Genomic DNA, 13722 nt, shown 5'->3' with positions numbered 1-13722 from the left:
TCTGGGCTCTCCAGAAGAAACTAACTCTCCACGTGAGTACTTCAAAAGTAGTGCTGGGCCCAAAATAGCTTTCCTGTGTCATGAATAACATCTCATCTTCCGACCTTTGCAAAAATTCAAAATTTAGCAAGAAGGTGTATTACTCTATTTCTGAAATTCAGGAATAGCCTTTATTAAGAAGTTACTGACCTAACTATGAACAAACTGGTATCTGAATTTCCAAATAACTGAAAATACTTGCACAGAAACACAAAAATTCAAGAAAGCAGAAACCACCAAAAAAAACCAACAACATTTTATTGCAACAATGTCCCCATCATCAACTGAGGTGGCAAAAATTTTTAATTCATTTTGCGTTCCTACCTTTTTATTTATGTAAATATAAATTCAAGAGTGTAAAATAAATCCACATACAAAACACAGAAGAAACATTCTCTTTCAGTGACTCAAAAAAACCCTTACATACTGAAGAATCATGACAAGTCATCCGCTGTCCATTTTTCCAAGTATACAGGCGTGAAAAAATGCAGAAATTTATTCTCCAAAAGCATCCTGTATGAAGTCCTTGAAGTATTTAAGTAATATTTAGTAATCTCATACTCTTGAGCTTATGGATGTAGATTCCAAGAAAAGGAGAGACAAAAAACATCTCAAACTTCAGATTATTTAAACTCCATCTAAAATAATCCATTTAAAACAAGATTATGTTCAATTCTTATAGCTGAAGCATCACAATTGCTTTATTAGTATCATTATTTGGGAAAACTATTTCTTATTAGTTTTTCCTGCTTTTAAAATAAAGTCAGAATACTTATTTCAAATAGTTTTGTTTACTTATACTGTAAATGTATTGCGGAAAGTAACTCCACATGCTGGTACAACAGGCCTTCATGAAGTTCCACTTAAACATTACTATGATGTACCTTAGAAAACAGGGACTAAAGCATTAAATGCACCATAAAGAGTCAGTGTCATGGGATTATGTATTATCTTCCTTTTCAGATGCAACAAAATGCTTATATATTTTGAAGTCAATATTGGATTGTTAGACCACATATTGGCTGGTTATAAATACTTGAGCTAGGAACATTTACTGTTTTAGAAAGATGTGATTATTTTGTTTTATTGTTATTACACAAAAAAATGTTACCAATATTATAAAATATATCATGCAGAATATTTCAAGAGGAATGTTTTTCACTGGGTCCAACAGGCAGATGTTTCCAATGATTGTAGCTTTTAATGCATATCATGCCAAGTTCTTAATAAACAGTGTTTTCCCTCATGGTTATGTTACAACAGAGAATGAAGAAATCAAGATGGTAAAAGCAAACAAAGTTAAAAATGAGAACCGCAAGTAACTTCACAACTAGAAGAGGAAAAATCATAGAAGGATTTAAATCAGCACTATTGTGGGTCCCCACAGCTGCACGGCTACTCTTAGGTTTCCAAAAGATGCGTATGATTTTATACATATTTTTGTGCTAAGAGCCATGCTCAGAAACAAAATATAGGCTAGCACAAGTCTACCTTCTTGGAGATGCATGTTAAGTATAAAATTCACTTACTAAAGTGCATTTGCTGAACAAGTTCTAACTTCTACTGTTATAGCTATCCCAATAAGCAATACAAACTAAACTTTGTTGAAATTCTACCTCTACTTAAAAGCAGTAAATATAGATGACTGATATTTAAATTACAATCTTGTATTACCAAACATTTTGACTCGATGCTCTGAGCTGTAGAAATAAACAAAATGTACTGTCCTAAACTTCCCACAAATGAGGAAGTGCCTCTAGTTAGAAATACTGAAAGTGTAGAATGGAGTTAAATATAAGCAGAGCTGAAGTAAGCATCGCTTTGCTTCTTATTCAATATGATGTTTCTTTAAGGCTTTGAGAGAAGCTGTTACTTTTCTCAAGATCTTTTGGCAAAAGATAAATGCAGAAGTAGCAGGGTCATATGACATTTCAGAACTTGTATTTTCATATTTCATTAAAGCCAGCTCATTCAGTGTCTGTATATATTTATTGCACTTGTGTTGTTGGAATACATCTATACCAACATAGTAATAATGATTGCAACAAAGCCATAGTAAAATAAACTTTAAAAGGGTCTGATTCTGACATTAGAGGATAAGTGTCTGAATGTTTAAAATGTTCCCCTAATAATAATAAATATAGACAAATTGCTCATCAAGTCAGATGCACATGTTTAACAATTATTTAGCATATATAAAATTTCACTCATCCTTTTATCAATACAAATCTGTTAGGGATCAAAAAAGACTTACCATGCAAAATATTGATTAGTGCTGCATAATGGAATATATATTTCTATCAGAGTTAAAACAGCATTTTCAAAATTTAAAGAAAAATAGATTTTTAAAAAGGAATTCTACTGTTGAATGCAAGTCTTCGTTGTAGCAAAGACAAGATAGAAACAAGTTACGATTTATCGCTGTACTTCAGTCTTGATGAAAGACTAGTAATAATTTGTCCACCTACTTAATAAATGCTACATTTTCAAGAATAAAGGAACTATCAGTAGGTATTATTTCTACTTAAAACAAGTTATTTCTCTCTGTAATAGGTCAAGTATGCTTTTAAAGATTCAGGTAATGGTAGACTCATAATTTTCTCTCTCAACAGATTTCGAGGAGGCTCTTCTGGCTTCAAGGCCTCACTGTGATCTTTATCCTCCTCATCTTTGTTATCGTCTTCCATTCTTTCATCTTCTTCGCTATCTAGAGGCTGAGGAATGAGCTGATTACCAACAAACACATAGGTGTTAATCCTGCGTCTACGACATCTCCTGCGTTTTCGTTTCGGAGGAGCCTTTTGAGCAATACCCTTGGCTTTCATCTCCTCATTTATGAAGTTTCTAAGGGTGCGTCTGATATATATTCGAGCGAGGTCCTGGAGATTCCTAACAGCACATGGAGCTAAAACGAAAGAAAAGGAAGTTATACTAAGTGAAATTTCCCTCTAGCAAAAAAATTAGCTGCAAGGCCGTAAGACTAATGTTCAAGAATAATTGAAATTTTAGTACATGATACAATACGCAAATGAAACAAGGGTAGATAGAGCCACCTTGACAAACCCTGTGGCGCAGTCCAAGAAATTTAGAGGTCTTTTGACAGATGTGCAAGAGAAGTAGAAAGCATGAACAGATTATTAAAATAAATTTAAGAAAGCATACAACAAATACTGTCACCTTTTAGCACCTGGCAAGTCTTGGGACCTACTGCTGGCACTGTTTTAAGATCCTGCTGCTGGGAAACAATTTCTACCCCTATGTCACATTTGTTTAGGCAAGTGCCCTTCTACTGCCTCCCTCTTCCACTCGCTATGCTTTTCCCTACTTCCTACTGACCCCAACTGATGAGGGATGGCCATGTCAACTTCACAGCTGACCAACCAGGTAAGTCACCCATATCTTTGCAGCAGAAAAGGAATCAAAATTACTGAAGTCCTGAAGAAAAAAAAGCAAGTAACAAAAAGCCAAAAGCCACATATTTTCCAATGACAGACAAGTAAGTGAGGACTAAGTATTGCTGGGTTGGTGGATGCCTGCCCTAGATGAGCTATGGCTGGCTAATACCAAAGAAAACAAAACCAAAAAAGCACACCAACCAAAACTTCAGCCTGTTTGACTTTCTTGCTTGTCATTTTTCTTCCTATACAAAGTAGCATAAAATTAATGGGGACTACAGCAAGGAAGAAGTTAGTGAAAAAATAATTTTGATAATTACACTTCCAATATTGCATTCAGCTTAAAAAACACTCAATTTATTTCAAACAAAATCTATTGTTTCATACACTGACTTCAATTGCATGCTAGTTACTCATACTTGAGACAGAAAGGATGTTTATGACTGGCAATACTGATTTCAGCTAACACCAACAGAAATAAAAAAAAACACGAAGCCCCATTTGTTTAATATAAAACCAACTCAAAATTCAAGAACAAAACCCTATCTAACCATCCAAAACACATTTATAAGATCAGGCTAAACAAGCTATGATTGTAGATTGTATGCCAATCATAGTAAATGCAAGCACAAGGTATATAAAGTTGAAGTAATGGACTACCAGGCATTTGTCCCATATACAGAACTGTGTAAGAGAGACTTCATGAAGTCAGAAGGAAAAAAAAAGTTTCCTTCAAGAGAGGATGGAACAAAATTTTGAAACACTGCATCCTGAAAAAGGTGTAACAGCAGTAAGCTCTCAGCTTTCTTATCCTGTAAGATAAAATAACCGTATCATTTTTAGTGCTAGTTATGACTGTTTATATTCTATTTGATTTTGAAGACAACAGCATCTAAAAGGTTTAAAGACAAAGTAAGCTCCTCAGAGTCACATTCCAGATCGTAAGCTATAATTGGTAACTACCAACAATTCATACTACATAAAGGAATTCAAGGCCTAAAGCTCCTGCACTTCTCAGAAATCCCAGACACACATGTAGCATAAAGAAAATGAACTTTTAGAAAGCTTCAGACTTGTTTTTTTTTTTTTTTTTTTTAAATAAATGCTTGATAGGAAGGATAATTAGGAAGTCCTACAGTGAGACAGTCAGAAAGCTCTCCTATGCAGGTAATATAAAATCTGTTTGAATACAGAACTACTCAGGAGGACACCTAGGAAAGACTTCAAATAACAGAAGTAGCCTTAAGTTCCACTGATATTCATGGATTTAAGCCAAACTGGCCAAGAAATACAACTCACTTGTTTTGATTAGTGATCTTCTCAAACTTGCTTGATGTTTAAAAATTACATTTGAGGTTAACCAAACTTAAAACTATAATAAAATTTAACTGATTCTAAGAAGTTTCCTCTTTTCTCCTTCATTACATTACATTCTTCTCCTAGAGAAGAGAAGGCTTCGGGGAGACCTTATTGCAGCCTATCAGTACTTAAAGGGGGCTTATAAAAAAGATGGCAGTGAACTTTTTTGCAGGGCCTGTTGCGACAGGACAAGGGGGAATGGCTTTAAACTAGAGGGGGATAGATTTAGACCAGATAGAAGAAATTTTTTACGCTGAGTGTGGTGAAGCACTGGAACAGGTTGCCCAGAGAGGTGGTGGATGCCCCATCCCTGGAAACATTCCAGGTCAGGTTGGACGGGGCTCTGAGCAACCTCATCTAGTTGAGGATGTCCCTGCCCACGGCAGGGGGGTTGGACTAGATGACCTTTAGAGGTCCCTTCCAACCCAAACTATTCTATGATTCTATGATTACAATTAAATAGAAAATTAGACTTCAATAAAAATCTATCATTGTGACTTAACAGTGATGTTCCCACTGATCAGACAGAGTTTTTAGTAGATACAGTATACTGTGGGTCAACACGAGTTTACTTCCCACACTAAGTTAAGCATGAAGCTACACAACCACGTTAACATCCTGCTCAAATGTAAATATTTATTGAGATGCAAAATATTTACTTTACCAATGCTAAAGAAGTTTGACCTTTATCCTATAGCTTACAGTCTACCCAAAGACAGAGTTCATCCTTGCAACATGCCATACAGGTGTAACCACCCTGGTGTTGAATAAGCCATCTTAAATCATTTACGCATTATATAAGAAACTAGATGTGGTTTACTGCCAATCTGTCTTAGCTTCTCTCCTAAAAGCATTGCTCAAACAATGCACATTAAAGATTTTTTTTTAAAATGAGAGGAACATGATGCAATTTTTTTGATGCTTAATATCCACTTCTTTCCAATTGTCTAGCAGCAGTGAACTGTGTTCTAACCAATGATCCTTTTAGCAATACCTCTGTAGTTTTCCATGAGAAAAAGATTCTACTTTGAGAATGACTCGCTGACAGATATTTTACTAATCCCTACGCAAATATGAGAGTTATAACTGTAGTCTATATATAACATTACATATGTGTCAGAAGGCATTCAAGGGTTGTCCAAAGTATGGCACAGACTCCATGTTTACCTAGTAGTGACATCCACAATTTCTGGCTAAAGTTTACAGAAGGATAATGTTTACTAGACTACTCTGAACCTTTAAGGTAATTTACAGATGTGCGGATTTGAAACAAACACACAATGTTACTATAAAACAGGAATTAGCTAGAATTTTTATTTCTTGAGCTTCAGCTCACTATTTTTTTTTTTTTTTTTTTTTTTTTTTTACACACACACTTTTTTTTTAAGCTTCATGATAAAACTAGACCAGCCTGAGCAGTAGAAAGAAGAGTATGTTACTGATTTCATTTTACTGTGCAACTTCAAGACCCTAATGTTGTTTTTTTTTTTCTTTTAAGTAGTGCCAACTTAGTAGCACATTTGCATGTTATTTTCTTCTTCTCACTAAAGAGTCATTTTGAAATTATATTAAGCTACTTACAGGAAACATCTTTATTGTACTACCGTTCAGTTCTGAACGCTACTGGTCTGCACTATTTTCATTCCAAAAATTCAGGAATGGTGATAGAGAACACTTGAAAATCCTACTCTATCTTCTATTAGACCATATAAAATCATAGTAAGACCAGAAAGTTTGACAAGCCACCTCTGTATTTCACTGTTAGTCATGATACACCCTAGCTATTATGGACTGTGTCTAAAGCAAAGAACAGAGGAAAAAATAATCTTGTATTACCAAGTCCTAGAAGCTATGCTATAAGGCACATGGAGGATAGGGAGGTGATTCAAGACAGCCAGCATGGCTTCACCAAGGGCAAGTCTTGCCTGACCAACCTAGTGGCCTTCTATGATGGAGTGACTACATCAGTGGACAAGGGAAGAGCTACGGATGTCATTTATCTGGACTTCTGTAAGGCCTTTGACACGGTCCCCCACAACATCCTTCTCTCTGAACTGGAGAGGTATGGATTTGATTGACAGACTATTCAGTGGATAAGAAGTTAGCTGGATGGTCGCATCCAAAGAGTTGCAGTCAACAGCTCAATGTCCAGATGGAGATCTGTAATGAGTGGTGTTCCTCGGGCATCAGTACTGTTTAGTATCTTCCATCAATGACATAGACAGTGGGACTGAGTGCACCCTCAGCAAGTTTGCAGATGACACCAAGCTGAGTGGTGCGATCAACACGCCAGAGGGACGGGATGCCATCCAGAAGGACCTGGACATGCTCGAGAAGTGGGCCCGTGTGAACCTCATGAGGTTCAACAAGGCCAAGCGCAAGGTCCTGCACCTGGGTCGGGGCAACCCCCCGTATCAATACAGACTGGGGGATGAAGGGATTGAGAGCAGCCCTGCCAAGAAGGACTTGGGGGTACTGGTGGATGAAAAGCTGCACATGAGCCAGCAATGTGCGCTTGCAGCCCAGAAAGCCAACCGTATCCTGGGCTGCATCAAAAGAAGCGTGGCCAGCAGGTCGAGGGAGGGGATTCTGCCCCTCTACTCTGCTCTGGTGAGACCCCACCTGGAGTACTGTGTCCAGCTCTGGAGCCCTCAGCACAAGAAAGACACAGACCTGTTGGAGCGGGTCCACAAGAGGGCCATGAAAATGATCAGGGGGATGGAACACCTCTCCTATGAGGAAAGGCTGAGAGAGCTGGGGTTGTTTAGCCTGGAGAAGAGAAGGCTTCACGGAGACCTTACTGCAGCCTTTCAATACTTAAAGGGGGCCTATAAGAAAGATGGGGGCAAACTTTTGAGCAGGGCCTGTAGCGACAGGACAAGGGGGAATGGTTTCAAACTAAATGAGGGTAGATTCAGATTAGATCTAAGGAAGAAATTTTTTACGCTGATGGTGGTGAAGCACTGGCACAGGTTGCCCAGAGAGGTGGTGGATGCCCCATCCCTGGAAACATTCCAGGTCAGGTTGGACGGGGCTCTGAGCAACCTGATCTAGTTGAAGATGTCCCTGCCCACAGCAGGGGGGTTGGACTACATGACCTTTAAAAGGTCCTTTCCAACCCAAACTATTCTATGATTCTAAGTTAATTTCAGGAAATAACTTCTGAGGTGTCAAAAAGCACGTGTTAAAGCAACCAAAATGAATTATTTCTGCAAAAGAACTGATTACATAAAGGAAAGGATCATCTGTACTTTGAACAAAAAAAGTAAAAGGTAGCTATAATAAGGAACTATCCTTAGCAAGGCTCACACATGCTCTCAAAATTAATAGCCAGATCAGTAGTTATAGGCAATGCAATCTGATAGGACATCCTGGACTCCTGAAGGATTATACCTGTTTCACAGTTAAAAAACGTGCATGGAAGCAGGAAACGTGAAAAGGACAGGGGGATGTTCTCTTTGTTAATATATAAACAGAACAAAACAGGAGAGAAAAGCCGTTATCTTCTAGGCTCTTTGTTGGGTTTGTTTAAGTTCCCACATTACTGAAGCTCTGTGTATTACTCTACTCCTAGCCCTGACATAAAATTTCAACTCTACCACTTTTTTTCTCTGCCACTTTTTTCCCCTTATCATGCTATCTTACCATCCTGGCAAGAGATGTACTTTCAGAGACTTTCTAAGCACCTTTACTAATCTAATTCAAAGCATTGCAGCTAGAAAGCCAACCCCAATGACTACTAAAAAACAGCCAGGCATCACTGTATCAGTTGGCAGGCAGACACAAGCACACTCAGCTATTAATATCCTACAGTACCACAGCTGCAGTTTAGACCTGTTCCTTCCACTTCAGGGGGAAGAGAATAAATATTTTTCTCTAGGAGATGATCAGAAAGTTAGTGCTCCTGATAGACCTAATATTAGCTTGCTATTTTATCTGTACCTCGCTAGAAAGAGAAGCTGAACCTAAAAGGAAAAGAAGTCTGGAAAAATAAGCTGGACGCACTGTATCATTTTAATTCAGGATATTACTTGTTTAGTAACACAGAACACGTGCCAGGAGCACAAAAACATTATCAGTGAGCTACTGCTTTGCTAAACCGTATGTTCCTGTTCTATCATGTTATGTCTGTATAGCATAGCTTCCCCATTTCCAGAACACCACCAGCAGGCACTGTAACAACCCATCAAGCCCACAAATGACACTTACGCAGTCCCACAGTATCATGTTTGCCGTTGTCATTTCTGTTTGGTTGCACTAGTGGAGCAAATGAAACAGCAAGGATATTTTTACTTTCCCACGTGTTCTGTCCCGTTCTCAAGATTTGTGTTAGCTGCATAAAAACAAAACCAAAATAAATCAGTGGTACAGTTTTGTCATACTCAATACTATTCAGATTGGTGTTCAAACACACTGCTATTTTGATTTGCTTCAAAATTAATTTATAAAGGCTGTTTTATGAACAGAAAGGACTTCCATATTCCTTGAAATATTACTTCGTCACTAGAGTACTGAATAAAGCTCTTTGGCAATGGGAAGAGATGCACCTGGAAAATTAAGGCCCAAGGTAAGTTTTGCTTTTTCTGATTTTTCCAAAAGATCACAGAATACTTTAGACTGGAAGCAACCTCTAGAGTCCTACCTCCTGCTTGAACAAGACCAGCTTCAAAGTTAAACCAGGCAACTCAGAAGCTTTTCCAATGAAGTTAAAAGATCTTCTAGGACTGAGATTTCCCCACCTGACTAGGCAACCTGCTGTACTGTTCAACCACTCTCATTCAGAAAAAATGTCTTCCCTATATGCAGGCAGAATGCCCCCTTTCTGCCATTTGTAACATTCTTCTTCCAGTTTGCTGTGCGCCTGTGAGGAGAACTGGACTCCGGTCTACTAGGTAAATTCTCCACCCCTTCAGGAAGCCGAGTCAGGAACTAAACGTTCCCTTAGCCATTTCTTTGCAGGCCAGATTAACCCGGATCTTTCAGCTGCTCCTTATACTTTACATGGTCTAGCCCCCTAACCATTTGTATACAAGGTAGAAATATTCACAGTTTTAATTTTGCTTTCAAATCAAGACTACTTTTAAGTTGGATTCTATCAATTTCAACTGACAGTATCTTAGTCCAATAAATACTGAAAAAAATATTTATGGAACTGAATCATGCAGGCTCTGTTTAAATCACTTTGGTATTTTGAGAAAGCAGATACATAATGTGATAATTCTTTTTGGAAGATAAAGTAACTAGCATGTTTATCAATAAGCATTTTAGTAGTTATCTGTATTTAGGAGGACATCCAACTTAAATCACAATCTGTCTTTCTCAATTTCCCTATTAGTAAAACAGGGAGAATAATACTTATCTTTGTAAAGCCTTTTGAGATCTAAGGATGAAAAGCGATAAAAGTGCGAAGTATTATTAAAATAATACACCTGTCTGAAAAACATTTAATCTAACACGGAAAAGTAACACTGAAAACTGCTGGAAATAAGTTGTATTTTTTCCTTCAGTTTTTTCCTCCCCTTACAATGTCCCAGTAATCACAGCTATTTCATATTTCTCTGAAATAAATTCTCTTGGTTTAGAGGGTGGTTTCTTTGTTTTGAAGTACTGACTGAAAGTGTCAGTGTGGCAGCGAGATTTCAAAGCAGCTCTGGGACTGGTATAATACACTGACAATACTGTGAGTGGAATTCTGGTTTCACTGAAGACAGTTTTGCCACAGGCTGTTGGAAGCAGGATATTGATGCTTTCTTACAAGTTTAAGGGAAAAAAAGTTCAAGACTTCATTAAAAAGACTAATATCTGCTTAACTGCAGCAATACACTGAATCAAGATATCATTAGTTGAACATTAACTCAGTCAAATATACATTTAAAAGCATTCCTTAAATTATGTATTTCTCACACTGAAAGATAAAAAGGGGAAATGGTCACTAAGTCACCTGATCTTCTATAGGCATTACTAAAATGCCTCCAACTTTCAATAAAATTTTCATGTAGTTTTCATGGTCTTTCTGGACTCCAGCTCCACAGTAAATCCGGTCATATTGATGACTGTCTGAGGCTATTTCCAAACAATTACCAACCACAAAGGCAGGTTCACAGAACTCAAATCTAGGGGGAAGAAAAAAAACAAAGAGGGGACACATTTCAAATTAGGATTTTTAAAGAAAAGCCAGTTTAGATAAAGACAGAAAAATATTTTTCATATCTTTGCTTATGTAATGAAAAAAAGATTAGCACACATACTTTAAAAGTCTGTATTATGGCAATACTACTTTGAAAATAATCTGGTTTTTCTGCCACATCAGGACCAGCAAAGAAAAATTCTTAAGCAGTTATAATTATGTATTATGCAAAACTGAAAAGGTCTCAAAGCATCACCAGACTTCCTAACTGCAAGCAAATAGATTTGTCTAAAGAAACCTTACAAGCCATACAGTAGAAGTGCCTTTAAAATAGTACATTTATTAGCAATGTGCGATATCCAGGCTGTTGAATAAATATTGAAACAGTTCATTTCCTAGTAACCCCCACGCCATTTTTTTTTAAATTAGGCTTTTAAAAGACTTGTTTTCCTCTACCTCCCAATTTTCCACCTTGAGCTCAATCCACTTTTCCCCAAAAAAGGAATTTAATTGAGAAGTCTGTCATTTTTTGACCACACACAAAGCAAGAAAAAAAAATTAATTATCTCAGAAGCATCTGTTCTAATTTTCATCAGCAAATGAAAGTTATACAACTGCTTTTAAGCAGACCTAAGTTTATAACAGAAGTTGCAAGGACTGTAAGTACTCTTTGTCACTGCATAAAATACCGAAGGAAAGATGTACAGGATAGAGCTTTATTGCCAAAGCTGCGTATGTTTTCCATTACACTGATACTTTCTGACATTTTTCAAATCTCTGCAGCACCTTAGCACTTCAGCTGTTAACACCACAATAAATGTAATTCACCTTTGTCTAAAAAAATTCCTTCAGTGAATAACCTTGTTTTCCCCAAGCACTTTAAAAATTAAGAAAAGAGGTTACACAGTTGCTCATAGGAAGGATTTATGGTTTCCTTTGAAAAAAAATATTAAGTAAAACCTAACTTCTTGTTGCATGAAATGGTTCATAAACTTCATCTGGCAGTATTAAAATCCAATGCATCTCAAACTTCATCCAGAAGGAATGAATTTTTCTAAAAACTTCTTGAAATACATGCAGCCATTTTATGAACTTTACAGCTGACTGTCATTGGAAAAGAATTTTTTTTTCCACTTGGCTAGCAGTAGCAAATCCCAGTACAACACCTGACAACATTCAAATCAGTATTTCTTCAGTTACAACGAAGCTTGGCAGCTTTCACTGCTTAGGGATGCTGCCTATAAGGCTTGGCTGACTTTCCTATCTACAGCACTGCCATTAACAAATCAGAATTCTATTAAACTGAAGTTTTTGCTTGACGTGTATCTCCCCCCCCCCAAGATGGGATGCTTGACCTTGAAAATAATGCAATGCCTCCTTTGACTAGTCACAGACAGACCCCAGAATCATTTACCAACTACTGCATAGCTCTCATGTGCTATATGTGGCCCACAGTCCATAATGTTGTTTCCTCATACAAATCCAGAGGAAAAACTGAAAGCTACAAGCAACACTGGTAGATTAAAAAGAAAAAAGGGAGAGGGAGGGGGAGTGGGGAACAACTGCCTTGTTGCACACAACTGGGCAGCTAGCCCAGCCTGAACTGTGGTTGAAATAACTTCAGATTAACACAGAAAGATCTAGAAATACATTAGGCAAGGTTAAATGCTGGGAAGAAAATTAAACCCAAGGCACTGATCACCTTGCTGAAGAAGCGATCTCATTTCATAAGCACTTGGACTATCATGTATTTTTCTACATTAAGTGAAGGTCAATCAGGCAGTTCATGCTATAGTTTTAATTTCAGGTTGGCTACAGTTTAAGTCAAGCATCACATCAATTTAATTTGAAAGTCTGAGCAAAGTACCTTTGTGGGCTTCAAAAGTACAAGGGGCGGGGGGCAGGGAGAGAGAGGGAACTTGGTACTTTTCTAAAAAGCAGTTTTAGATCCTTGAGACAGTCCCTGGTTAGTTTTAGAAAAATGAAGACAGCCTGCCTGCCTAACCTGGCAACTTTCACAACTTCTGATCTTCTCAGAATGCTCCTCTGAAAGCTGGCAAGCTTATTACCAGATACTCCTAAACTGCCTCCTCTACTAGCAACCACCCTAAAACTCATGAAGCCACTGGTCACACCCTCTTAATACAAGCAGGAACACCAAACTCTCCAAATAAGCAAAAATACAAGACAAAACAAAACCCCACAAAACATTCCCCATACACAAAATGCTCTATACATAAGCTGTAGATGAAAATCCACAGTGGTCTTACAAATATAGTAAAAGCTGAAGAGAATCTCTCATTTAGCTCCACAGCTTGCAACCAGAAGGGCATAAAGTGCAAATGAAGACGCAGAAGCAATTTCCTATTACACCTAAGAATGAGATGGGTTAAGCACTAGAGACCAACTCTGCCTACAGGCACTTTAAATCGGCTGGACTGTGTTCTCTGTTATTAGCACAGTTTTGTGGAGACACGAGGCTTATGATCAAATCAGCTAGTTATTTGTTAGTCCAGTTACTTCAAAAAAACACCCTCTTCCCCCACATAGCTTCGGCTAGTTTCAACCCAATTTGTCAACAACAGGAGTTTCCCGAAAGACTCATTTCCCACAGCAAACCTAAACACTGTATGGACTAGGGTATATGTAGTTCCTGAAGACACCTCTTTAGTCCATGTCAGAGGAAGAACAAGGGGGTCTACTCAGCTCACCTGGCCATGCAATAGTGACACCCAGCTGGCCGGCATTGATATGCTAGCTGCCCACTCGAACATAGGCAGTTCAAGTATTGCCATATGTAGC

The 13722-nt window shown here is 37.7% G+C and overlaps 1 protein-coding gene across 4 annotated transcripts in view; it reads right to left on the bottom strand.

The window, feature by feature from the left end:
* Positions 1–274: 274 nt before the first annotated feature.
* Positions 275–13722, bottom strand: part of PCMTD1 (protein-L-isoaspartate (D-aspartate) O-methyltransferase domain containing 1) — a 49124-nt gene continuing 35676 nt past the window's right edge. For all 4 annotated transcript variants that reach the window (XM_076329725.1, XM_076329722.1, XM_076329723.1 and 1 more), the window contains 3 exons: positions 10735–10906; positions 9003–9126; positions 275–2944 (listed from right to left, as the gene is read on the bottom strand). In XM_076329725.1, coding sequence (XP_076185840.1) covers positions 2574–2944; positions 9003–9126; positions 10735–10906 — 667 coding nt within the window. In that variant the 3' untranslated portion in view covers positions 275–2573. The remainder of the gene's footprint in view (positions 2945–9002; positions 9127–10734; positions 10907–13722) is intronic.

Source organism: Aptenodytes patagonicus, chromosome 2 (genome assembly GCF_965638725.1).
Source record: "Aptenodytes patagonicus chromosome 2, bAptPat1.pri.cur, whole genome shotgun sequence".
Classification (NCBI taxonomy): domain Eukaryota; kingdom Metazoa; phylum Chordata; class Aves; order Sphenisciformes; family Spheniscidae; genus Aptenodytes; species Aptenodytes patagonicus.
The sequence above is the reverse complement of the archived record's forward strand: the minus strand, read 5'-3'. Positions and strand labels throughout refer to the sequence as shown.